The sequence below is a fragment of the Caretta caretta genome, chromosome 27 (assembly GCF_965140235.1).
Source record: "Caretta caretta isolate rCarCar2 chromosome 27, rCarCar1.hap1, whole genome shotgun sequence".
Taxonomy (NCBI): Eukaryota; Metazoa; Chordata; order Testudines; family Cheloniidae; genus Caretta; species Caretta caretta.
In genome coordinates, this window is record NC_134232.1 from 10,111,368 (window position 1) to 10,139,061 (window position 27,694).

The 27,694-nt window shown below is 46.8% G+C and overlaps 1 protein-coding gene across 2 annotated transcripts; it reads left to right on the forward strand.

Annotated features, from left to right (window-relative positions):
- The first annotated feature begins 3,509 nt into the window (after positions 1–3,509).
- LOC142070179 (beta-1,4 N-acetylgalactosaminyltransferase 2-like) lies at positions 3,510–26,512 on the forward strand. 2 transcript variants are annotated; one of them, XM_075123581.1, is made up of 10 exons: positions 3,510–3,676; positions 12,835–12,972; positions 13,958–14,064; positions 14,926–14,963; positions 16,165–16,345; positions 17,003–17,089; positions 17,796–17,983; positions 19,839–19,979; positions 21,503–21,722; positions 25,038–26,512. In XM_075123581.1, exons 1-10 carry the CDS (start codon positions 3,558–3,560, stop codon positions 25,247–25,249), a joined length of 1,431 nt encoding a protein of 476 aa, XP_074979682.1. In that variant the 5' UTR covers positions 3,510–3,557; the 3' UTR covers positions 25,250–26,512. The 2 variants fall into 2 exon arrangements, with proteins under 2 accessions (XP_074979682.1, XP_074979683.1); XM_075123582.1 differs by lacking the exon at positions 3,510–3,676 and adding an exon at positions 7,325–7,583.
- Positions 26,513–27,694: the final 1,182 nt, after the last annotated feature.

Genomic DNA, 27,694 nt, shown 5'->3' on the forward strand with positions numbered 1-27,694 from the left:
GGTCTATGTATATTTCTATTATTTGAACAGTGACGAAACCAAGGGGTTTGGGGGAATTCTTGTGTGAGAAATTGGAAAGGAGTGGCATGGCCGCTGGAGGAAACTGATTCAAACAACAGAACTGTGTCGTAAGAGTACAAAAGCACCGTTTGTAAGCTGAACCCTGATGCAGAGCAACCAAAGTGCACTGCCGTAGACTCTCCCAGCCAATTCACACCCCAACTCATCCTAAATGGTAAACCAACCCACAAAGCAAAGTGCAGAACAAAAGCCATTAAGCAGGAATTTGCTGTATCTGAAGAGTGACCAAAGTCCACAAAGAACAGCTCAACACTGAGGAGCTGACATAGCCATGAAAACCCTGAAATGTGGAACGGTAGCTGCTATATCTAACACACTATTTCTCTGTTTTGGGATGAGAGAACAGACATGGCTGCTTGACTTTTCCAGTTCCTTCTAGAGACTATGCAGATAATCCAGGTAGCACTACTCAAAGCATATGAAGACCCTAACTCTGCAAAGAGTTATTGCCCACTATCCTTCCTTTGTTCAACCTGCAAGGTGTGTGAGCAGAGGATAATGGGTAGGACAGTGCTAATAGTCGAAGGGCGTTTCTCTCCAGGATGTCCTTGCTGTTGCCAAGCTGTAAACCTAACTCAATACATTGAAGATGGTTTTGAAACCTATAAAATTACAGAGGCTGTATATTGATTTTTTTAACACTGTAGTACGTCTACTGAAACTTGCAAGAATTTTGAGAAATAGCAGGATGGTCCAGGTCCTCTCTCTGTTTTGAGAATCAATGTTTCTTTGTCGAGGTGGGTGGTAAGAAAAGTTTATGGTGTACTCAATAGAATGGCCTGCCCCCACATTCAGTGCTCTCACCTTTGTTTCTTATTGTATCCACAAATGACCAACCAGAACTCCCTGATGTGTGAAGATTCATTTGTGCAGATGATATTTGCATTGCTACCTGCCAGGAAAGATTTGAGGACACTGAGTGCATTCTAACTGGTTCCTTGAGTACACATGCAAAATACTATTGCACGTGGATTCTGAATGCCTACCCTAGTAAGACAAAAGTGTGAAGGGCCAGATTAACACACCGGGGCCATAGGCAAACACCCATTTTGGGGTTGCAGTGCAAACTCTGACAAACTCACTACACCAAACACATGTCTTATATTTTACCTTACAGAATATTTATCCATAAAGAGTATCTACAGACAGCTTGTTGGATCATATTAAAGAAGTTCTGTATTAAAATCACAAATGAGTTTGATTCCCCATAGTTTAAATTCCAGGGTATTACTAATTAAGAGGTCTCTTGGTTTTTGGTACTGTTTCTCTCCCTCTATGTGTGAAACTTGCAAGCTGCTAATTGCGTTAGTACATTCTAAGACAGAGTCTGTTCTCAAAGCAATTCACACAGAGAGACTCAAAGCAATACTCTGTAACAACAGAAACGGCACCCAGAGACTCCCCGCCGTTTTGTTGTATTAACAATTGTGATTAAAACAGAGATAGAGGATGTATGTGGATGGATGCTTGGTGTGGATAATAACTGAATGATCAGGGAGGTGCCAGCCTAAGAATCCAGTGTCCATCAGCTGAAGAAGGCGTCAAGTGGAAATAACCAGAGGACCCCCCGCAGAGGGCAGACTGGAATCCACCCAACAGCCTCAAGAATGGGAGAACCAAAGAACAAGATAACATCTAGCAGCACGGAGCTGTCAGGAATGTGCCATCTGCTGATTGATTCAGCAACAGCATGATGAAGCAATTCCCATAGATTGGCATAGGAAGAAATTCCTATAAAAATAGACTCTAGAAAGTGAGAACTTTGGGGTCTGATTCTGCAAACCAACTTCCAGGAGCATCAGATGAGCAACTCTAAGGCTGGTAACTATGATGATAACCTTGCAGAACACAGGTTCTGCAAGGTAAAAAAGGAATATTATCACAGGGAAATGCTTCAAAGGGTCTCGAAGATTAGGGTACACACCTTGTTAACCCACAAGGTGAGGACAGGGCTGGCATAGCCCAGAAGAGAGTGCTTGACTGGGTGAAAGGCTGGTGGTGTTAGGAAGTTGCAGCCACCATCTTCAATGAAGCAATGTAGCCCGGCCATTTTTCGTGAGTTTCCCTGAAGATCTTATGCACCGACCAGCCTCTGCTGACAGAAACTTCAGCTGGGGGGGGGGGGAAATGCTGAAAATAATGAAGTATGTGTATAGTTATCTCTTTTATTTCCCAAAGCTACCTGTTACACCAGATCTACTCACAAAAACAGGCAGTGGGGAGGGATGTGCATTCTGGTTGCTTTGTGGCATTCTAAAGTGTGTGTGGATGCGGGTGGGTGGGAAGCAGCCATAAAAGCTAAATCTTTTTAAAATCTGCAAGTTGATATTTCGAATAGAGTGAAGATATGAAGTATGGCGTGCTAAGTTATATGAAGATATGAAGTATGGCCTGTTGAGTTCTGTGTTTAGTGTGCATGCATTAAATTTTTAACTTGAAAACAATAAGATAATTCCCGAACAAAACAATATTAAGACTGAGTACATATCAGGAATTCTGTATTAAATACATTACAGAGATGTTGTTATTTATGCAAAATACCAAGTGCTATAAACCTAGGAAGTTCATTTTTAAGGCTACGTATTTAAGAGAAATCCAAATGTATTTACTCTGAATTTCCTGGGTTTATAATGTTTGGGGGAAGAGAGTTTTGTTTTTGGGGGATTTTTTTTATATATTTACAGCATCTCTGTAATGTATTTAACCGGGAATTACTGACATGTACTCTCAGCCTTTGCGCCATCTTAATGTAGTCTTTGGGGAATAATAAAGGTTGTGAATGGCAGAAATACTAACTGTGGTGTCTGGAGGAAGTGGCCTATAATTCAGGGTGTTCTTGCTCTGAGTCCAGCGCACCTTTCCCCTGTGTCACAGTCCAAATGGGTCAGCAGAACCCTCGGTGTGGATTCTAGGAGAGGCATTTGGTAGGTGGGGGAATGAAAGTAGCAGCAGGGATGCACTAGGAGAACTAATAAGATCTGTCTTAATATCTATTCTTAGCCAATAATTGCAACTAGTCAACAGGTAAATTCTTAACTAGTCATGCTCTAAAGGACACAGGGCTGTCTGGTTTAATAACACCCTCAAAAAGTTCAGAGAAAAAACACAATAAAATACAACAGTTTTTGTCTGAAGCTCATAAGTTTCTGTCTGAACAACTGTCCTATAATTGGTATAAGCAGCTTCCCAGCATGGGTAGTCAGTCTTTCCTAAGTATAATCAAGGAAGGAGGCTTTTTTATTTGTTTGGCAGAAAATTCATCTGAACATGAACAAGAGATTCAGATCTGCTGGGTGTGGGTGGAAGGGAGAAAAACCGAAGGTGAAATGCGTTAGAGTTTGGAAATGCAGCCACAGAGCTAACAGCTTCTAAATGCTGCCTCGTTGCTTACTGAAATCTTCCTTTCGTCTGTTTAATGCAGTATGAAATACTTCCTTATCCTGGTCTCGTGTACAGTGGTTGTGGTTTTGGCCTCCATGCACTGGCAGAGGCCAGCTGAAAATCAGATCAAGGGAGAAATTTCAGAGGCTCGGTCTGACATGAAACTTCTGTCTCCAGAAAAATACAAGTCCTTGTTTACCTACAATGGAATTTGGTAAGTTCCCTTGCTGATATTAACTGCTTCAATTGTTCTTCGTAGCTAGATTTGTGCAAATACTGCAAAGGAAAAGGTTGGCTAATGTTTGTTTGAATTGTTAGATTTGCTCCAGCTGTTAATGCCCATATTGCAGAAAGTTAATTTCAGGTTTGGGTTGGGGACCCCAGTTTGAGAAACACTGCAGAGAAATCCCACATTTTTTGCTGGGCATAAATGGCATACATTTCAACATCCATGAAATTTGCTATTTATGCCATGACGCACCTGCAAAAAATGTGGGTTTTCTCAACGATTTTAAGTAGACCCATCATGATTGATGCAATAATAGCTAGGTAGAAATGGGATTCAAATTAACTTTCCTTCCTCTTCCCTGTTGTTGTTTGACAAAATAGCAACTGCTCTCTCTCTGCCACCTGGCTCAGCTGCATCTTTGTTTTCACACAACACCTAATGGCCCCAAGAGAAATGAATAATAAAAGATAACAGGGCACAAATTGGTCCCTCCCATGCACTTTGATCTTTCCTGTTTTCTGCCTGTGGCATACAATGGGTTAGCTTCCTGAGGGCTGTAGTACTTTTGGTCTAATTCTGGCTGTTGGGGTGGGGGTGACCGAGTGGTGTTTAGTGCCTTGTGATACATAGGCCAGGCAAAATGATCTCATGATCCTGTCTGGCCTTAAACTCTGACTTCATTCCTGAAAATTTTGACAGGTTTCAGAGTAACAGCCGTGTTAGTCTGTATTTGCAAAAAGAAAAGGAGTACTTGTGGCACCTTAGAGACTAACCAATTTATATGAGCATAAGCTTTCATGAGCTACAGCTCACTTCGTCGGATGCAATGAACTGTAGCTCACGAAAGCTTATGCTCAAATAAATTGGTTAGTCTCTAAGGTGCCACAAGTCCTCCTTTTCTTATTCCTGAAAATGAGCCTGGAGTGCTGGCCTTTTATTTCACAGGCAATTGGAAAACAGCTACAGCTTCCTCCCAGAAATCTATTCGTCAGGGGCAGTGTGGTCTAGTACAGGGGTTCTCAAACGTCATTGCACTGCGACCCCCTTCTGACAATAAAAATTACGACACGACTCCAGGAGAGGGGACTGAAGTCGGAGCCCACCCAAGCCGCCCTGTCCCGGGTGGTGTGTGTGTGTGTAACCTAAGCCCCACCACCGAGGGCTGAAGCCAGGGCTATCCTTAGTCACATGCAGCGTATGCGGCTGTGTAGGGCACCCAGACATGTGGGGCACCATTCCCCACACGGGCCCCTGCTGGAATCCTCTCTTCTCCAGCTCCTCCCCCACACTGGGCTGACGGGCTTCTCCCCGCCCCCAACCCCGCCCCACCCTCACTTGCTCCTCAGCCGGCTCTGCCGCCCCAGCCCCGGGGAGCCCAGAGTGGCATGGACGGTCACTGGCAGCATGGTGGCCCGGCCCACCACTGCCTGGAGCAGAGTCCCTGCCTGCCTGCGTCGCTTGGTCTCCGATGGGGGCCGGGCCGCGCCGGGGCCAGGACAGGAGGAGCCAAACTTCCACTTGAGTCAGCGAGGGGAGCCGGGCCAAGCGGCGGGGTGAGGGGGACTTAAGGTGACCGTGCGCTCATGGTCTCTCACACTTCCCTAACACACACACACACTCTGCCTCTCACGAGTCACAGTCCCCCAATACAGATTGTCACACACACACACACAGAGTCTCACTCTCCCCAACACACACAGTCCGACAGTCACACAGTCCCCCAACACACAGTGTCACACACACACACTGGCTCTCTCTCTCTCACACTCACACGCACACACTTGTATTATTGTTATTACTGCTTGGTACTTCCTGTCCAAATGCTCATGGTGAGTCAGGAGTGGTGAGGAGCTGCTGGAGGGCCGTGGGCTCTGGCAAGATGCAGCCCCCATGTGGCCTTGAGCCACTGCCGCAGCGTCTGCGGTGTATGAAGCTCGGTGTGTGTCAGCAATGGGGGGGAGCTCTGGGGGTCCGCGGGTGGGGGTGGTGGCTGTGCCCCTTCGACACGCTGGGGTCAGTGGTGCCGGCTGGGAACCGCCTTCAGTGAAGCATAGGGGCACCAGTTTAATAATACTGCAAAGGGCTCCATAAATCTGAAGGACAGCCCTGGCTGAAGCCCTCGGGCTTCTGCCCCGGGCGGTGGGGCTCGCGCTTCGGCTTCGGTCCCGGGCTCCAGCAAATCTAAGGCCAGCCCTGACAACCCCATTAAAACAGGGTCGTGACCCACTTGGGGGTCCTGATAATAACCAGAAAGACAGAGGGGGGTGAGGTAATATCTTTTATTGAAAAAAGAAAAGGAGGACTTGTGGCACCTTAGAGACTAACCAATTTATTTGAGCGTAAGCTTTCGTGAGCTACAGCTCACTTCATCGGATATGCTCACGAAAGCTTGAGTGAAGAGCATATGATTTAAAGAGTCAAGGTAAACTAAGTGTGGGACGGAAAACAAAGGCACAAAGGGGGGGTGAGGGAATATCTTTTATTGGACCAACTTCCATTGGTGAGAGAGACGAGTGTTGACACTTACACAAAGCTCCTCTTCAGGCCTGCTTTATGTAAGCGCAAAAGCTTCTCTCTCTTGCCAACAGAAGTTGATTCAATAAAAGATATCACCTCACCTGCCTTCTCTTTCTAATATCCTAGGATCAACATGGCTTCAATAATGCTGTATATAATAACCACCAAAACAAGCATCTGGCTTGGGGAAGGCGCAGCGGAAGCTTCCTAATAGTTGGGGGGGGGGCACTAGCTCCCGAACCATGCCCTCCCCCCCCCCCATGCTGCCTCTTACCCTCCGCTCCCAAAACTCCATCCCCACTCACTCCTCTCCGCTCCCTCCACCCCCACCTCCTCAATTGCTCGCCCTTACGGCCAGTAAAAAGTGGGAGGGCTTGGGGGATTGGTGATAGGAAATGTGGAGTCTTTCACCTTGAGGTCTCTGGACTGAATCCATGCTGGGCTCGTAGCAAGTGAAAATACTTTCCACGTGAATTTTCTTCAGTGGCCTGGGTGAGATGAGACAGTACGTCTGAGTCCAGTTCTCAGGAACTCTTTTATATGTCTATTGAAGACAACCTCCCTGCTACAACTGGCATTAGTTGGCATAACGATTGAGTGAGCCATAGAGTCTTCTCAATCTCCCTGTCATTCCTATTGACGCTTCTAGTCAGGGCTGAGGCAGGGTGGGTTGGAGAAGCCGCCCGACTGCTGCTTGGCCTCTACCTGCTTTTGGAAGATCTCACCCTCCAGCACCTTACATGCTAAGGTCCAGATTTTCCAAAAAGATCAGCGCACAACGTGCTGAACTCTGCGCTGAGCGCTCTGGAAAGTCTGACCACTTCCTCAGGGACCTAAATGGGTGCCAAGGTCTGTTGAAAAATCTGGCCTCAGTAGAGCGACACGGAACAAACCTCACGTGTCCTTTATCGGGTAGAAGTGTGCAATAGACAGCAGCTCCAATTTCTCTCCTGCCTGGAGTCTAATAGGGGTGGGATGGGCCTACTAGTGTACTCACAAGCTCCGCCCACAAGCTGAGCTCTGCCCATCAGCCAAGCTCCCCCAAGGTGAGATGCCAAAACAAAGATAAAAGCCTGCTTGCAGCAGATCATATGCAACTTGTTTTCCTGTCTTGCCTGCTCTACTTTGCAGTGACAGAGTGTCATAAATATAAAGGGAAGGGTAAACACCTCTAAAATCCCTCCTGGCCAGAGGAAAAACCCTTTTACCTGTAAAGGGTTAAGAAGCTAGGATAACCTCGCTGGGCACCTGACCAAAATGACCAATGAGGAGACAAGATACTTTCAAAAGCTGCGGGGAGGGAGAAACAAAGCCTCTCTCTCTTTTGTGTGATGCTTTTGCCGGGGACAGAACAGGAATGGAGTCTTAGAATTTAGTAAGTAATCTAGCTAGATATGCATTAGATTCTGATTCCTGTAAATGGCTGAGAAAATAAGCTGTGCTGAATGGAATGTATATTCCTGTTTTTGTGTCTTTTTGTAACTTAAGGTTTTGCCTAGAGGGATTCTCTATGTTTTGAATCTGATTACCCTGTAAGGTATTTACCATCTTGATTTTACAGAGGTGATTCTTTTACTTTTTTTTTTTCAATTAAAATTCTTCTTTTAAGAACCTGATTGTTTTTTCATTGTTCTTAAGATCCAAGGGTTTGGGTCTGTGTTCACCTATGCAAATTGGTGAAGATTTTTATCAAGCCTTCCCCAGGAAAGGGGGTGTAGGGTTTGGGGAGGATTTTGGGGAGAAAGATGTTTCCAAGCAGGCTCTTTCCCGGTTATATATCTGTTAGACGATTGGTGGTGGCAGCAATAAAGTCCAAGGGCAAAAGGTAAAATAGTTTGTACCTTGGGGAAGTTTTAACCTAAACTGGTAAAAATAAGCTTAGGGTGTTTCCATGCAGGTCCCCACATCTGTAACCTAGAGTTCAGAGTGGGGAAGGAACCTTGACACAGAGTTATTGATGCTGACACTAAACTTGCAATTATTAGGCTTCTATTTTCTCCCAGAACTATTATGTCGGGCTGCCTGCAGATACAGGAGACCATGCCACATGACTTTATGCTCCTCCACCATTAGCAGTTTATCTTTGTAATGGTGACACTTTTTTTTTCCTTTTAAAACGAAAGCTCTGACTCTGGAGCGCAGGATGGCCCCATCCAATAAACGTACCAATTTGCTGAATAACCATGTAGCAGCCCAGTTCAACTCCTGCCTTCTTACTCTCTCAGCAATTGCGCTGCAAAGCACTGACTGTGGCCCGTAAAGGCGGAGCAGGAATTGGAGACATAGTCATGAACAGCAAGAGACAAGGAGGAGACTTAGATAAGCAGAAGAAGTAGAGATGGGTGTTGCATAAGCCTATCGTTTCATAGAGCTTGAAAAGCACATTAGATCCTATGAATGTAGCAGTAGTGAAATGCAGCCACTTCTGGGGTGGAAGGAAACAGCACACTACACCAGTAAGGGGAAGAGAGTTTTTTTTTTTTTTTTTTTTTTTGCCCGAGGATGTTATAAAAATATCATGGCACTTTCCCCCCCTAACTGACGCTTTATTTTTCTTAAGACTCTGGCCCTTATTTTTTAATCTCTCGTTGGCTTCCCACCAGAATTCTGCGACTGGACCTCAGTGGGGTGGCTTGGCTTTCCTTTATGCTGATGGGTAGGTGTAAAGTACCTGCACTTTCAAACTTGCCACTACATCGTTGTTGTCAAATACCTTTCTAATTTGCGGTATAAGGGTGTTGGTCTCAGGATATTAGAGAGACAGGGTGGATGAGGTGTAATATCTTTCACTGGACCAACTGCTGTTGGTGAAAGAGATTCTTCTGGTGAAAGATATTACCTCACCCACCTTGTTTCTTTAAACTCCAGTAGAATCATAGAATCATAGAATATCAGGGTTGGAAGGGACCTCAGGAGGTCATCTAGTCCAACCCCCTGCTCGAAGCAGGACCAATTCCCAGTTAAATCATCCCAGCCAGGGCTTTGTCAAGCCTGACCTTAAAAACCTCTAAGGAAGGAGATTCTACCACCTCCCTAGGTAACGCATTCCAGTGTTTCACCACCCTCTTAGTGAAAAAGTTTTTCCTAATATCCAACCAAAACCTCCCCCACTGCAACTTGAGACCATTACTCCTCGTTCTGTCATCTGCTACCATTGAGAACAGTCTAGAACCATCCTCTTTGGAACCCTCTTTCAGGTAGTTGAAAGCAGCTATCAAATCCCCCCTCATTCTTCTCTTCTGCAGACTAAACAATCCCAGCTCCCTCAGCCTCTCCTCATAAGTCATGTGTTCTAGACCCCTAATCATTTTTGTTGCCCTTCGCTGGACTCTCACCAATTTATCCACATCCTTCTTGAAGTGTGGGGCCCAAAACTGGACACAGTACTCCAGATGAGGCCTCACCAATGTCGAATAGAGGAGGATGATCACGTCCCTCGATCTGCTCGCTATGCCCCTACTTATACATCCCAAAATGCCATTGGCCTTCTTGGCAACAAGGGCACACTGCTGACTCATATCCAGCTTCTCGTCCACTGTCACCCCTAGGTCCTTTTCCGCAGAACTGCTGCCTAGCCATTCGGTCCCTAGTCTGTAGCGGTGCATTGGGTTCTTCTGTCCTAAGTGCAGGACCCTGCACTTATCCTTATTGAACCTCATCAGATTTCTTTTGGCCCAATCCTCCAATTTGTCTAGGTCCTTCTGTATCCTATCCCTCCCTCCAGCATATCTACCACTCCTCCCAGTTTAGTATCATCCGCAAATTTGCTGAGAGTGCAATCCACACCATCCTCCAGATCATTTATGAAGATATTGAACAAAACCGGCCCCAGGACCGACCCCTGGGGCACTCCACTTGACACCGGCTGCCAACTAGACATGGAGCCATTGATCACTACCCGTTGAGCCCGACAATGTAGCCAGCTTTCTACCCACCTTATAGTGCATTCATCCAGCCCATACTTCCTTAACTTGCTGACAAGAATACTGTGGGAGACCGTGTCAAAAGCTTTGCTAAAGTCAAGAAACAATACATCCACTGCTTTCCCTTCATCCACAGAACCAGTAATCTCATCATAAAAGGCGATTAGAGTAGTCAGGCATGACCTTCCCTTGGTGAATCCATGCTGGCTGTTCCTGATCACTTTCCTCTCATGCAAGTGCTTCAGGATTGATTCTTTGAGGACCTGCTCCATGATTTTTCCAAGGACTGAGGTGAGGCTGACTGGCCTGTAGTTCCCAGGATCCTCCTTCTTCCCTTTTTTAAAGATTGGCATTACATTAGCCTTTTTCCAGTCATCCGGGACTTCCCCCGTTCGCCACGAGTTTTCAAAGATAATGGCCAATGGCTCTGCAATCACAGCCGCCAATTTCTTCAGCACTCTCGGATGCAACTTGTCCGGCCCCATGGACTTGTGCACGTCCAGCTTTTCTAAATAGTCCCTAACCACCTCTAACTCCACAGAGGGCTGGCCATCTCTTCCCCATTTTGTGATGCCCAGCGCAGCAGTCTGGGAGCTGACCTTGTTAGTGAAGACAGAGGCAAAAAAAGCATTGAGTACATTAGCTTTTTCCACATCCTCTGTCACTAGGTTGCCTCCCTCATTCAGTAAGGGGCCCACAGGTTCCTTGGCTTTCTTCTTGTTGCCAACATACCTGAAGAAACCCTTCTTGTTACTCTTGACATCTCTTGCTAGCTGCAGCTCCAGGTGCGATTTGGCCCTCCTGATATCATTCCTACATGCCCGAGCAATATTTTTATACTCTTCCCTGGTCATATGTCCAACCTTCCACTTATTGTAAGCTTCTTTTTTATGTTTAAGATCCGCTAGGATTTCACCATTAAGCCAAGCTGGTCGCCTGCCATATTTACTATTCTTTCGACTCATCGGGATGGTTTGTCCCTGTAACCTCAACAGGGATTCCTTGAAATACAGCCAGCTCTCCTGGACTCCTTTCCCCTTCATGTTAGTCCCCCAGGGGATCCTGGCCATCCATTCCCTGAGGGAGTCGAAGTCTGCTTACAAAGAGGTTCCACACCCACAAGAGTGATTAACTGGGGTGTTGTGCACAGTGCTTGCATGGGGTTGGGCTAGGAGGGAATGTGGTATAGCAGGATGTTTCTTGGGGAGCAATGGAGTTCAATGGGAGGCAGGCAGGTTACAATATCTAGGAGGGGTGGGGGAAAGAAGAAGTAGGCTGTGGAGTCAGCCGCAGGTAAGGTATTTATTGCTGAGGGTCAACTTGCTCACCCCTAACAAACAAAGTTGGTCTTGCAACTTCTCACTGGACTCGGAGAGCTGCCTAAGGCACTATCAAGTCTGCCAGCCAAGGGACCTGCAAATAATTGATCTGTTCCCAGAAAGAGGAAGCTCAGACACAAGCCCCTCCATGCAAACCCAAGTATGTGTAGCTCCCCTATTGTCTCTAGTCACCTCTAACAGTGGAAAAGAGGCAGCTGAGCGACTTATGGGAGCTTTATTGCTAATGGCTTGCTGGGATTTATTGTTGCTCGACACCCGTTCTTGCAGGGAGACAGTGAAGCCTGGTGTGTCACAACCTCCATCAAGCGTATTACGGATTATGTCCAGATTTTCCAATGATCCCTGAGGCACATGCCCATGTGGTTGCTTGTTTTGTTGCTTGAGCTGGTTGTGGTTAGAGATATAGAGGGTTGCATTTGACCTGACCCAGCTTCTGGGATGAAAGAGGGGACTCTTTACTCTCTGTTCTGGATCTTAAGTGGGTTTGGAGTTTCCCTCCTCTTTATGTTCTGTCCCTATCCCTTCTGCATGCTGGATAGGAGGGCAGTGGTCACCTCTCCTAGCTACTGGAAAGATGGCCCCAGTCTGTCATTACCAGAAACTCTCTCCTCTGGCAGGGAGTGGAATCTTGCAGCATTGCTCCCTTCCCCATGGGGAGGAGGCATCCAGCGAGAGAGATTAGGTGACTTTTCTGAGTTCACAGAGAGCCTGTGGCAGATCTAGGAATAGAACCTGGATCTCCTAACTCCCAGTTCAGTATTTCATAGGGTTCTCCTTTCCAAACTGGGAAGAAGTGGTGGTGCATGGCCACTGGTTCTCTATCCCAAATGTTGGCTCTGGTTTTAAGAATGATGGAGTGGGTGGGGGGTTGTTTTGTTTTATGGCCCTTACGTTGAGCTGCAGCTTTCCTGGGCTCTCTCTGTAAAAAAAGCTAGTGTCAGTGGCTCTGTGCATTTACACCAGCTGAGAATCTGGCCCAAATGTCCTACAGTGTAACCCAACTTTCTTACAAAGGAAGCTACATTCACCTGCCAGGGCAGGATGGGATCCTATTCGCGTTTTAGCTCTGGCTCAGTCATGATGTTCCCATCCAGAGCTGAACATCCTGCAGTGCTGGGAAGGTAGTGTCCAGCTGAGATCAGAACTTTGCCAGTGTGCATTTGAAACAAGGGTTTCATGTCCATGGTTGGTGGGTTAGGCCCATATCACTAATATATATACACACGCCCATATAGATACAGGCCTAACCCACCAAGCTTGGCCATATGCATATTATTTTCAAAAGGTCACAAAACAGCAGATTCTCCCAGTGTCCTTGTACAAGCTGAGCCTTCTGGGTTTTCTTTTTTTTCCCTCTCTTCAGGCTAGCTCCAAAGAATCAGTGTGAGTGCGCCAAAGCTGACCGTGTGCATGTCTACCAGATGGAAGATTATATTGATAAGAAAGACCTTGCCTCCATTAAAGAGAGGCGACAGAGGGAGTTGGAGCACTATCAGAAAAGGTAAAGGGATTCTCCTGTCTCTCGACCTGTCCAGCCTGCATCTTTCCTGGCACTAAATTCATGTGGGAAAGTCTCATGAACTGAAGCCTTGGGGTTGAGTTGTACTGAGGTAGAAGAAACAGCTATGGAGGAAAGCAGAAATGATCCTTTCAGCTGTTACCATCAGTGATGGGGTATACAAATCCCACACTGGGCACCAACGGGATAAGGGATTATTTGGGGTTTAGCCAGCCCTGCCCCACCACACTTGCAGCAAATCCTCCATCTGCTGGAGGAATTAAAAGACACAGGGAGTTAGCTCCTTTGAGAGGCAGAGAGCTCCAGCTAAGCAGACCTGCAGCCCATAGCTCCAGTAGCATAGAGCAGAGGGAAGCCTAAAGATCTGATGCAGCTGCGCAAAGGGGCCCTCCCTGAGGGAAGGTAGGACCCATCCCAGAGAAAACCAGAGAGGGAAGTATCCCTGTGGACCCTGGACATAGTAGCCCCCTCTTACTTATTTTGGTTTGGACTTCCCCAACACGGGAAAGCCTCGCATCCCTCCTGCCCCCGTTAGTCCAAGGAAGAGGCCCAGGGAGGACAGCCTTAAGCAGCCTTGGTTGCCAGACCATTGGTAGCCCAAAGTACCCAAGTCGGAGCCTGGTGGAGTGGGAGGGCCCCTCCCCACAATCCCCTTAGCAGTCGGGGGTTGCACTCATGACCACTAGGCCATGCTCCCCAACCAGACCCTGAGTGAGCACCATTACATCATCTAAACCACGACCTACTCAGCACCCAATTTACGCACTCCACGTATCCTGAAAATCTGGTTGCTTCGTTTGGTGCCCCAGTGGGAGATGGTTTCTTTTCAAATTCCAGCTGCAAGCATCCAACAGATAGGGGATGTTGGTAGAAAGAAGTACTCATTCAAACTGTTTTACTGTTAACACAATTTTCATAATCCTTTATCCTCCCGACGCTGACTCTGTTCTATTCGCATTTGTTCCAGATACCCCTCAATGACTCAAGATCTACTAATAGCCAAACCAAACCTGCCATTAAGCTATCCTATTCAAGGAGTAGAGGTGATGCCACTACACACGATTAGGATTCCAGGTATACTTGTCCTGTGCCTTTTCATAGCCTGCTCATGGGCTCAACTTCCAGTGAAGTCTAAGACCTTGTCTCTTGTACATACCCTCTATATGAAAGAGGGGGGCTTTGTTCTTCATTGCACCTGTATTGGACTTGGCTTACTCTGAAGACCCAACCCTTCATACAAAACTGCTGAATTCAAAATCCATTCGCTGATACCCAGAGATCTGTTTTCCTTCCAGTAAAGTGCACAAAATGTCTGGGATGGGTTCTTAGAAGAATAACCATGTGGCACTTTGTATACAGAGCATTTTAAAAAACAATTATGAAAGGGGCTGAAACATCGAAGATCCCATCTGCATTTCACAATAAATCTCCCTTGACTCGTTTGTCATCTGAGCGCAGACCGGCTCTTCTATCTGAATGCAAAATGCTTTCTTGAAGAGCTCTGTGGTAGTTGGTTTTAAATTCCTCTTCCACTTATTTAATTGCTTCAAATGTTGTAATCTTGCAAAATTATTGATCTTTGGCTTTTATAAGGTGCAAGGAGAGGTGGAAACCTAAAGGCTGGCTCTCCAGCTGGTGTAAATCAGTGTAGCTCCGTTGCTTCCCTGGCTTATGCTTGCTGATGATCTAGCCCTAAATCTTTAGAGCTGCCCCAATGCAAAAATACTACTGACATCTCTAGATTTCTTCCAGGATAAAATTGAGGGGGGAAAATGCATAGAGAAGAGCTGATGTTCTATTTGTATCCAGCTCTGTGATCCCAGTTCAGGTGGGCTGACTGGAGTCTTGTTAGGGAACAATAATCACTTGAGTCAAAACACTGGCTTTAGGCTTGTTACTTACTGACCTTATGTATGTTTCCCTTTGTTCTTCAAGGGCTTGGTTTGCATGGAGTGACTGAAGAAAAGTACCAGGTATATTTCACGATGTTGCAGGGAAGTTTGTAGTCCAGGGTTACCTTGGCAAGTGCGTAACATGCTTTGAGATCTCTCTGCATGAAAGGTGCATTAGTTTTACATTTCTCATGAGGTTTTCCTTCTATTACGAAGGTGGGCTTGATTTCCCAGCCTTGTATTAGTATAGTAGCATTTGGGTATGTCTCCAATCCCGGCCCGGATAGAGAGACTCTCACTAGCTTTACTGGAGTTAGGGTGCTAAAAGTAGCAGTGTGGACATTGCAGGATAGATGGTGGGTCGGGCTAGCCATCTGAGCTCCAACCTGAGTGGGTGGGCGGCAGGCAGGCTTGGACTCGGGATCCAGCCTGAGCGGCCACCTGTGCCACAGTATGCCACACTGCTACCTTTAGTGCGCTAGCTCGAGGGAAGCTAGCATGAGTCCGTCGACCTGGGCTGGGAGGCATCATCCCAGCTGCAGTCTAGGCACAGACAAATCCTTAGAGATCTTACGAAGATCGGGGCCCCACTGTGCCAGGCACTATACAAATACATAGGGCTGGTCTATGCTCAGGCCATGTCTACACACGGAATGCTCTACCCGCATAGGTATAATGGTAAGGCATACTGGCAAGGTGGTCCAAGTGCAGACATGGCTATACCAGCAAAGCTGTGATGTTTCTGGTATAACTTATCTCACACACCTGAGCAAAACCAGCTGTATGGCAAAGGCGGGCATGCCATGGTAGAACTGTTTCTATGCTAGGGGCTTTTGCTGGCATAGCTCTGTCGGTCAGGGATCACAGCTTTTCACACCCCTGGCTGACATAGGTACACTGGCAGAAGTCTGTCATGTAGACGCAGCCTTCAAGTTTTGCTGCTCCATGCTGGCATAGTTAAAGCAACAACCCCCCCTAGTGCAGATGGAGATATACTGTTATAAAAGTGCTTCTGCCAGTACAGGTTATTCCAAACCACCTCGTACATTGGGGGTGGGAAGGTGGCCGTTCTACTGACCTCCACAGGGATGTCGTCTTTTTAGTGAAACCAGGTGAGGATAGTGGTGGGGTCAGAGCTCTCTTCTTTCCCTTTAAATAAGACAGTTATTAAAGAGATGGCCATGTGATTGACCCAGATCAGGGAGGGAGGAGAGGGGAAGCCTTGTGATTTTACCATGACACCTAAGATTTCCACCTCCGTGCCGCACGGCACTTAACGCAGGTGATCCTGCGAGCATCTCTGGGAACCCTCAATACACTTGCTGATGTCTCTGACGATGTTGTGAGTGGACGGGGCGAGAAAGAGCTGATCATCTTGACCTCAGATGTGGAGCTGCTGAATTTCATCCTTGAGCATGTCACATACACCAGTGTGGTCTACCAGCTCACTGCAGTAGATATGAGTGAGTATCGACTGGACGATTTCTTCATCCCATCCTTGGCAGTTTTCCATCAGTTTCTCGAGTGTTACTAGGCCACTTTCAAGCATCTGCTAAACTAACTTTACCTCCAAGAAGGAATCTTTCTGAAAGACCCATTATTTAACACAGCATGAGCAGAGAAATAGATGCAGGATGCTGCCATCTTCCATAGCTGTCTCTTTCAAAGCTTTGGCAGAGATTGGTGAGGTCAGTCATCATCCTCGAGAAGCTAAAGCCCCCTTCAATGCCCTGCTTCCTAGTGAATCAGGGCTTCAGTCTTTTTGGCTTCTAATTACACATGAGGTGAAGCAAGACTGCCAAGCCAGGAGAATTCCTGGTACTTGTCAAAAAAATTTATCCAGTTCTTTGAGTCAGTGGAAGAAGGGGTCTTTCAAAGAACTCTTTCTAGGCTTCCCACTTGTCCATTTTCCATCACTGAGGCTGGAAGGTCATTTAACACTATATAAAATGAGGGGGGCCACTTTTATCTATTCCAGCCTAAAGCATTGCCAGGGAACAAATGGATTTCCAATCAAGGTTCTTAGTTGGAGGTTTCCACTGTGTCATCAAAGATCTCCAGAATACCTGAAGACTTATGAGTGATGCAACTTTCCTATTCTGCTTTTCTTGTTTTCCAAGTGAGTTTCGAGAGCAGACATCATGTGGCTCAGTTTCCTGTGATCATCCGACAGCCCAGCCTTCCAAAGTTGTTTGATCCTGGAGCAGGTAAGTGTTTCTGAGTACCTCCCTGTAGGAAACCCCTTTTGCCCTTTTAAGGGGGTGTCAGGGAGTGGCTCCAGCAAGCTGGCAATTGCTGATGGTAAATCCTTACTCCAGACTTTACTGTGGTGGAAGTTAGTTACTCTTTTAGGCCTGATGCTGGGCTTCTTAAAGTCTTTCCGGTCTCCTGATGCCTCTCCATTCAAAAATGTGTGTAATTGACAAGGGCTAAACACATCAGCATCCTAGTTAATGTTTTGTGGCCAGTTAGGTTCTTCCAAAGTTACGTCCACTGAAAAGCCCTGAATGAACGGACCTTTTTAAACGTTCTAATCCCGGGAAAACCTTGGATTGGCTCCGACAACACTTAGTGTAGTGCCTTCCATTTGAGGATCTCAATGCACTTCACAAACACTAGCTAATCCGTGGGATGCCCCACGTCCCTACCTCCATTTTGCAGATAGGGCAACTTAGGGACAAAGAGGATGACTTGTTCAGAGTCTAGCGGTTGCTGGCCTAGCTCTGTTGCTCTTCCCCATGGTCTGTGGCAGTCTGTGCTAGGAAGAGAACCCAGCTGTTGTGTTCTAGTTCGCTCTACTAACCACATGCCCACCTTCCTCCTGCAGGTAAGATCTTTCAGGAATGGTGAGTAAAAGCAAAGAACTGCCGTAAAATGTTACAAGCCTCTGCACTTCCCTGTTTACGGTTACAGATAGGAAGATCAGCTCCCTGGTGACTATCACGACGAAGACTTTCTTGCGCTATCACAAACTTAGGCTCCTCATCAAGAGCATCCGACAGTACTACCCTGACATAAAAATCATCGTCGCCGATGACAGTGAAGTCTCGGAGAAGATCAGCGGGGAGAACATTGAGCATTACATCATGCCTTTTGGAAAGGTCTGTCACTTGCACAGGACTGGCCATGTAGACAAGTCTCAGCCCAGGCCCTCCAGCCTGCGTTTCACAGAAGGATTGTTCATTGGTAGAGGCCACATCCTAAATAACACACCTTTTTGGATTGGATTTATTAAAAGCTCCAAATGATTTAGAATCACAAATCCCATTGACTTTCACTCAGTTGGGGCCTGTATGTGCCGCCATAATCCAAATGCTAATAAGAGATGATATTTTCAAGAGTGCCTAAGTGTTTTAGGAGTGCAAATCCTAATGTAAGTCAGTGGAATTTATGTTCCTAAAACACTTAGGCACTCTTGAAAATACCATCTCTTATTAGCATTTGGATTATGTTAGCACATACAGTCCCTAGCTGAGACCAGGGCCCTGTTGTGCTGGGAGCTCTACGAACACATAGTAAGAGACAGTCCTTGCCCCAAAGAGCTCACAGTCTAAGTAGATGAGCCTGACAAAAAGTGGGAGGGGAAATGGAAGCACAGAGAGGAGAAGGTGACCCAGCAGACCCAGGAATAGAACCTATGTTTCCTGAGGCCCAATCTCAACACCATGCCCCATCCACTGGACCACACTGTCTGCTAAGGACTCTTAAGACTTATGTGGTCAGTTCCATCCCCCAAAGAAACGAAGTGGAATGGCTCATGGGATTGTTTGTGTTGTATAGAATCTTTCACCTGTAGGCCACCAGTTCAAATTTATATCCAGTTATTGTTCCATGACCTCGCGCCAAGGCTGCTTAGCTAGGATAGCTGGGACAGAGGGGACTGAATTCTCCATGTCAGTCTATGGGCTTTACCACTGGTACCAGAGCAATTTAACTTAAGCTACCGTAGTGGTATATGAGATGAGTTAGTGGTCTAAATCCAGTTCCTAGTGGTTTACCAACCTATTAATCTTCATGGACTTAGTCAACACGTTGTTGACTATACAGAATTTTTGGCCTCATTTTGAGCATTCACTGACATAAATGGGAATGGTGGGTGTCCAGCACATTTTGTGAATGGAGCATCTTATTGTGTAACTATTCAAGCTTTGTAAAAATAGTTACACTGGCTCACTGACCTGTAATGCTCTATGAAAGATCAAAGATGAATGTTTAAGGCTCCTGTCTGTTCTCAATACCCCCATTGGCTGGCAGCATGGGACAAGGCATGCCTCCATGTTGCTCAAAAGTGATTTTCTTGGTGCTCATTAACGAGTTTCAGAGGCAGGCCCACCCAGTCCTTGGCCGGCAGAGGGCTTGCAGCGACGTGGGGATAGGAGGAGGAGAGACAATGAGGGAACCTTGGGGGTCCATAAGGAATGTGAAGAGCCCTGGGAATTATACAAATAGAGAGATGTTATAGGATGGTGACTGAAGTCTCCTGTAGAAAAATCACCTGACCTAATGAATTAAAATCCTACAATTGTAAAAATGTAGGGTTGGAAGGAACCTCAAGAGGTCATCTAGTCCACCCCAGGCACTGAGGCGATATCAAATGTACCTAGACCATGCCTTCCAGGGGGTTGTCTAAGCTGTTCTTAAAAACCTTCAAAGATGGGGATTCCACAACCTCCTTAGGTAAATACTTCCAGTGCTTAACTATCTTATATACTGGTTCTTCTATCACATGGGCAAGTGATTGTCTTACTGTAAGGTCACTCCTTATTACAAAGGTGTTCTATTTCATTCTCATTCAGTAGTTCAGATGACCCTCCTTTTCAGAATAGTTTCTGGATAAAAGGGATTTGCACAAAGCTAAGCAGCTTTGTGTGTGTGTATTTGCATATATATAATTTTTCTTCTTATAAAGCTGTTCTGACCCTACCCTTCTGTGTCTTGATGATTCCCGTTTACCAGGGTTGGTTTGCTGGAAGGAATCTTGCAATATCTCAGGTCACAACCAAGTACTATCTCTGGGTTGATGATGACTTCTTATTCACCGAAAACACCAAAATTGAGAAACTATTGGATGTGCTGGAGAGAACAAACTTGGATATGGTAAGAAATGCAAAAAAATTGTACCCTTGGAAAATGTTCTGGGCTTTCTGAAAGAGCTCAAGTGTTACAATGGGTGCTGAGCCTTTGAAAATCTGGCCATTAGTCAGGAGGGAAAAGGAATATTGCTTCCAGCTCTCAAAATGTATTCCTCTGCAGACCTGTCTTAGTCCTCTGTTTATCAGATTATGCCAGAAACTTGCTTTCAAATGATGGGGAAAATCTTGTATGGATTTTTAGATTGACTGTGACCACACCAGAGGTTAGTGCTATCTGGCAAAATATTCTTTGAGAGTGGTGTGTGTTTCTCATCTATGTTACTTGGCTTTCTTCATGCATCAGATTGGTTTCACCTTCTCAGAAATGTGCCCATCTTAAATTGGTGCATTACCATTTGACCCTGGATATTTACTACTTAGTTCTGGGTATCTGCCTCCTTTCTGTGTTTTGGTTCTATACAACCACATAGCAGGCAGAAAAGTGAACAGATAGGGCACAGTATTGGTAAACAGTAAGCCTGATGCAACTGCCTTTCTGATCACTTTAGTTTACTACCTCTGCAATGGGATTCTTGGTTTTGTTCAAACACTAGATGTCTTCTTCTTGAAAAGTGACATCAGTTTGTGCCAAGAGCAGGACTCTCCTTGGCCAATTTTGGAAAAACAGCTCCAATCTGGATCACAATCTTCCCTCACCACCCATTCACCTTGGATCGTAACTCCAGAAAGAATACTTACCCAAGGTCAATAAGAACATTTTGAAGCCAGTTGAAACTGTTTTTGATCCCATTAAGTATTTTCTTGATTCAGAGTTTTTTAGAGTTTCTGGGAAATATTTCCACACCTTGGGCTGTGACAGCTGACCTGAGAGAGTGGATGGTTCTGAGGATTTATGGAACAGATGGCCTATAACTTCTGGTGATGTTTTCAAATCCAACCCAAATCCTTAGTGAAGGGTAACAAGTTTCCGATGAGAGCTGTTTGGTGCCCCGTGTGAAATGAGTAGATCTCAGTGCAGTTTTGGCTGCTTATTAGATTGGCCGTGTTGTCAGTAGGGCCAATGAAAGAATGTACCATGGAGACATGACTCCATGGTATGTCTCTAGGTTAGGTGGGAGGGAGGATTGTCCTGCTTCTGCATATGCCGTGTCTGATCTTGGCCCAGAACTTTGGTCTCTCTAGTGATCCCAATCCAGCAGCTTTCACCGGCACCTACACCACGCTAGTGGAAACAACATTCCAGTTTCTGAGCTGATAAACACAGACAGTGGTATGAGGAACAAGAAGAACGCGATGTCATAGGGAATGAGCTCCAAACAGCAGCTCACAAGAACCTAGAAGCTATTGTAAACTGGGGCTTGTTCATGTTGAGATTCCCACTGTGCAGAACAGTAACAATGTTCAGGGGGTTGGGCCAGTCAATGGAAGGGCTTCTGTTGATGTCAGCGGATGTTAGCCCAGGCTTTGAGTCTGCCAAGAGATGAAAAGCGATAACTGAAAAACGTGGGTGATGGTCTTGCTCTCCAGGTTGGAGGCAGCGTGAATGGGAACACCTACAGTTTTCAGCTGCTCTATGATCAGGGTGACGACAGCGGCTGTCTGCATTTGAGATACGGCTCCTTCCACAAGTTGGAAGGGTTCCCCAACTGTGTGGTCACCAGTGGTGTGGTCAACTTCTTCCTGGCCCATACAGACAAAAGCAGACACGTCGGCTATGACCCTCTTCTGCAAAGAGTAGCTCACTCAGGTAAGCCACACGCTCTCTTTCTCTGAGTGCAGGCAAGCAAGCTCTGGGCAGGGCTGCCGACGGGGGGACAAAGGGTCAATTGCCCAGGGGCCCAGGAGATTAGAGCCCACGCCCCACACCCATAACTCCCTCCCATAGCCTGCACCCCGCACCCAAACCCCAGCCTGGTGAAAGTGAGTGAGCATGGTGGAGAGCGAGCGACAGAGGGAGGGGGGATGGAGAAGGGGCAGGGCAGGGGCGTGGCCTCAGGGAAGGGGCAGGGGCTGGGCAAGGGTCTTTGGGGTTGCGCAATTGGACAGTTGGCAACTCCACCGGCGGGCATGTGGAAGCCCTGGCCATGCCAAGAGAGCGCGCCCAGCAGCGCAGTCAGCAGCTCACTGGGTACCAGCCAGCACAGGCGCAGCACCGCCCAAATGTCAGGCGGACCACGTCCACGCTGGCGTGGCTTGTGCGTTTGTGGGGGCCCACTGACTGTTCTGCCCTGGGGCCCGGCATTGCTGTCGGCAGGCCTGGCTCTCGGTGTCTGCCGCTTGTGGCTTGCCCCACAGAAGCTTTCTCTCACGCTATCATGTTTGTCTTTTTCCTTCCTTTGTTTCAGTCTTGGGGCTTCCAGCTCTCTGCTTTCACTAATGCTGCTGAGGGGCCTCTCCCAGGGTTAGAACATGGACTAGGACGCCTGGGTTCTATTCCCAGCTCTCTGGTAGGCTCTGTGGGGGTATCTGCACTGTGGCTGGAAGGTATCATTCCTAGCTCGGGTAGACGTACCTGGGGTAGCTCTGACCAAGCTAGCACTCCTGTAACTTGGGCTGGCCTCCCGACTCCATACCTAGGATCTCCAACAGATTGTACTTGGGCGGCTGGCCTTGGCCACGCTGTTTTCAGTGTGTGAGCTTGATCGGCGCTACTGTGTGCGAATCTCCCTGAGCAGGGAATTGCACCTCCCAGCTGCAGTGTAGAGGGCAAGTCCTATCCTGTCTCTGAGTCTTGGGAGGGGAGGGGCTTCTATGAAACAGAAGTGATAATGCTTAACTTTTGTAAAGAGCTTTTAGATCCCCTGACCTAAAATCCCACCGCTGGTTGGGTTAGATGCCCAACTCCCTTAAATTCCTTTGAAAATCCTACCCTAAAGTGTTTCAGCAAGTTAGATTAGACCTAGGGCTACCTGTAACCACGAATCCACGGAGAGTTCTGCTCTCTGCTTAATGCTCTGCAAAGACATGCTTTGATTTTAATTAGATGAAGAATGTAGAAAGCCCTGTGTTTAGGGACTAAAGTGCATCTGCATGGTAGGTAGGGCCCAGAAGGTTAGCTCAGGCAAAGGAGAAAGAAACGAAAAGGAGGTGAGAAGATGAAGCCAGGGCAGACCCATGTAGAGCAGAAGTGGGCAAACGACGGCCTGCTGGCCACATCCAGCCCCTGGGCCCGTCCTGTCCGGCCCCTGAGCTCCTGGCCCAGGAGGCTCACCCCCAGGCTCCCCACACATGCACAGCCATGCCGCTGCACGGGCAGCAGGGCTGCAAGCTCCTGCCGCTGAGCGGCATGGTGAGGGAGTTGGGTAGGGGATCCTGGGGGGCACTCAGGGGACAGGGAGCAGGGGGCAGTTAGGGGTGGGGGGTCCCGGGGGGCATCAGGGAACAGGGGGCGGTTGGATGGGGCGGAGGTTATGGGGCAGTCAGGGGGCGGGGAACGGGGGGGTTGGATAGGGGGTGGGAGTCCTGGGCGGCCTGTCAAGGGGCGGTGGTGTGGATAGGTCGGGACAGTCAGGGGACAGGGAGCAGGAGGGGGTTGGATAGGGGGTGGGATCCCGGGGGGGGATCCCGGGGGGGGGCACGGTTTGGGGCAGGGGGTCCCAGGAGGGGGCAGTCAGGGGACAAGGAGCAGAAGGGGTTGGATGGGTCAAGGGTTCTGAGGGGGACAGTCAGGGGGCGGGAAGTGGGAGGGGGCAAATAGGGGGTGGGGGCCAGGCTATTTGGGGGAGCACAGCCTTCCCTATCCAGCCCTCCATACAGTTTCGCATTCCAATGTGGCCCTTGGGCCAAAAAGTTTGCCCAGCCCTGCCCTAGGTAGTCCCCTTAAAGGGCCAGGTCTCCCTATGACACCCTGTTTCACAGCTAAACTAAATGGATGTTTGAAATAAAGCATTAGCAGCTGCTCTTGATTTTCTTAAAACATTTAATCATTAAACTTAAAGTAGGCTAAATGATGTTTAATAACCCATACTTTTAACAACGAACATTGTGCAATGCATGATTGTATGTGTATTACTATAGTGTGCCAACAAAGACTGGAGACCCATTGTTCTAGGTACTGTATAAGTATGTAGTAAGAAAAGTCCCTGCTTTGAAGAACTTGCAGTCTAAAATAGATGAGAGGCAGGAGGGGAGTTGGAAGCCCAGAGAGGTGAAGTAACTTGCCCAGGGTCACCAAGCAGGTGAGCGGCAGAGCTAGGAACTGAACCCAGGGGTAAAATCCTGGCTGCCTTGAAATCAAGAAAAAAACAATGAGGAGTCCTTGTGGCACCTTAGAGGCTAACAAATTTATTAGGGCATAAGCTTTCGTGGGCTAGAACCCCCTTCATCAGGTGCATGGAGTGGAAAATACAATAGGCAGGTGTAAAAACACGGTACATGAAAAGATGGGAGTTGCCTTACCAAGTGGGAGGTCAGTCTAACAAGACAATTCAATTAACTGTAGGATACCAAGGGAGGAAAAATCACTTTTGTAGTGGTAATGAGAGTGGCCCATTTCAAACAGTTGACAAGAAGGTGTGAGTAAGAGTAAGAGGAAATTAGTATGGGGGAAATTAGGTTTTGTAATGACCGAACCACTCCCAGTCTTTATTCAGGTCTAATTTGATGGTGTCCAGTTTGCAAATTAATTCCAGTTCTGCAGTTTCACACTGGAGTCTGTTTTTGAAGATTTTTTTTTTTTTTTGAAGAATTGCCACTTTTAAGTCTGTTATTGAGTGACCAGGGAGATTGAAGTGTATTCCTACTGGTTTTTGAATATTATAATTCCTGATGTCAGATTTGTGTCCATTTATTCTTTTGCGTAGAGACTGTCTGATTTAGCCAGTGTACATGGCAGAGGGGCATTGCTGGCACATGATGGCATATATACACATTGGTAGACGTGTAGGTGAACAAGCCCCTGATGGTGTGGCTGATGTGGTTAGGTCCTATGATGGTGTCCCTTGAATGGTTAGGTCCTATGATGGTGTCCCTTGAACAGAGCCTTGTAAAATAATTTCACAGCCGTTCTCGGGGAAACACAGGGTCGCTTAACTTTGCTTTTACATTTTTTTTTCCTCCCCAGAATTTTTCATGGATGGACTGGGCATCTTGCTTGTCGGTTCCTGCACTGATGTTTCTATCGGTCACCAAGCACATAATCCCGCATCTGATCCCAACCTGACTAAGGTAGAAGACCAATATAAAAGGTTCCGGATCAACACCAAAGCACAGGTGCAATTTAAGCTATCTTTGCACTACTTCAAAAACCAACTGAAATGCTACTCAACAAGATAACCCTTTTACCCTGCCGTGTGCAATTCCTACGGTAACCTCCCTGATGCCCACGGCAGGAGTATGCTCTGGGCTTCAGCCTAATTGCCTTATTTATGCCACACTGGATGCCTTCCTTTTGCACCTACCTTTCTATAAAAACTTTTTAATGGACTGAATTTGGGATTCTGGAATCTCTTGGCCCAAACTTGAAATGGACAACAGAGTCATGTGTGTTATCTGCATTCGGGTCCTGCTACAGGCCTTGCAATGGTGTTTTCTTCGTTGCAAAGTTTCTCTGATTATAGGGTGAGACAGTTTGTCTAATAATGAGCCAGATTCATCATGGCCCTGCACTGTATTCTTTCCAGCCAGTGCAGAGTGAAGGGGGGCGGGGTAGAATTCCTACTGATTTGATCTGGTAGCACTCCCCATTATTCCTGCATTTGAATGGATTAACAGGGATGCCCAGGTTGTGACGTCCTTCTTGGAAGAGTAATTGGAATGAGTGTTCTCAAGTCAAGTGCCAGAAGCACAATGACTTTCATGTATAGACTGAAGTGCTTGGTTTATCCTAAATGGAGTTAGTATGTTCCCTATGCAATATCTGTTGAGAACTTCTTATGGTTACTCCTTACTTAAAGACCCAAGTGGGGATGTTGGAAATCTGGTTTAGTTAAGAAGCTTTCACTTAAGAAGAGAAAAATGCAAACTCTCCTAACTGTCCTGCCTGAATGCAGTCCACATTCATGTGATCTGAGTTCTTTTCATCTGCTAGCTCATGGCCTATGTGAAATGGTGGAGTTCAGTTCCTAGCGGGCAGCTAACCACAGCATCAAAAACACCCCACCATTACCACAGTGGTGGGACCTGGATACTAATCTGAGACAAGTAAATGCCACAAGCAGACTATGGGTCTTACGCATCATGGCCCCATATTTCTGACAAGATGAGAGAACTTGGCCTTGGTATAAAATGTTCTGACATTGGTTAGGCAAATCACCTAGCTTTGATTTTTTTGCTCAGCTGTTTTGTTAGCTCCTCTCTGGCTGTCCTGAGCCCCTGTGAGCTCACTGGGATAGGGGCTATCTCTGTTATGATTGGACAACACCTACCGTGATCAGGGTTCCTTTACACCACTGTTGTGATGTGGATAATTAAAATATCTTGAGTTGAACATTGACTTAAAAGGAAGTTTCCTTGTGGTTCTGAAAAGTCCTTCTATCCATTCACGCAAGAGCTGAAATTCTTTGTGCTCTGTCTCCCCCGGTGGTGACACTGAGAGCTTTCTACATAATGGTGATTAAAGGAATTTTTTAGTACACTTACTATCCTTTTTATAATTAGGTAAGAGATTGTGTATTCTCAATGCTGCAGTGTTCTTCTTAAAAGTTTTTAAGGTGGGTGTTTTAAAAGCTACCATAAAAAGAAAGGTTTCAGAGGAACAGCCGTGTTAGTCTGTATTCGCAAAAAGAAAAGGAGTACTTGTGGCACCTTAGAGACTAACCAATTTATTTGAGCATGAGCTTTCGTGAGCTGATGAAGTGAGCTGTAGCTCACGAAAGCTCATGCTCAAATAAATTGGTTAGTCTCTAAGGTGCCACAAGTACTCCTTTTCTTTTTTCATAAAAAGAAAAGGGCCCTGTGTGAAAGCCGGTCCATACTGCTGTCTGAGAGTCCTGCTGTGTAGTACAGTCGAGGTGCATAATGATACCTTGATTCTATCGACGGCTTTAGTTGTGGCAGCAGAATACAAAGCACTAAGTTAATACGGTTAGGGAGGAATCCTGTACCTATTTGCTCCAGTTTTTAAACTTGAATGGCTGCCACGGTCAGGTCCCTCGGATTCACTTTATTACTGGAGCTCCAACCGAGATCACAGATTTAGGGCCTCATTTTGCTAGACTCTGTACATATGCATGGTGTGAGACCATCTCTGCCTATGGAGCTTACAATCTAGATGGAGAAGACTGGGTGGGAGAAAGGCAGTGTTACTGCGGGAGAACTTCGATGACCATGAGTGTCTGAATTTTTGCCAACACTAATGTTCTTGTAAGGCACAGAAACACCAATGTCTTGAAAAGCGACTAATGACTTTGGGTGACGCAATGAAGGCTCCATTTCTAAAGGGCCTACTTTTTTAGAGAGTGGGTGCTCAGCGCTTTCTGAAAACCAGGCCCCTTGAAGATGCCTTTCCTCAGCAGGTCCTCAACTCACTAGCCACTTCTCTCTTTGTACTGCAGTAGCACCTGGAAATCCCAGCTCTGACTGGCCCTTTAGGGTGCTAGGCACTGCCCAGGAAAGTCTCTGCTAAGCTTTTGTTCTGAGAGTGTTTGCTCCCCAAACCCTATCATCTGAACTCCTGCATTATCTAAATCCCTTCCTCATCTCTCATTTGGGGGGAGAGGGGGAAGAGGAGATAAGGAAAATCAAGAGGTGCATATAATAGAGAAGAGAGCGCTGGCCAGG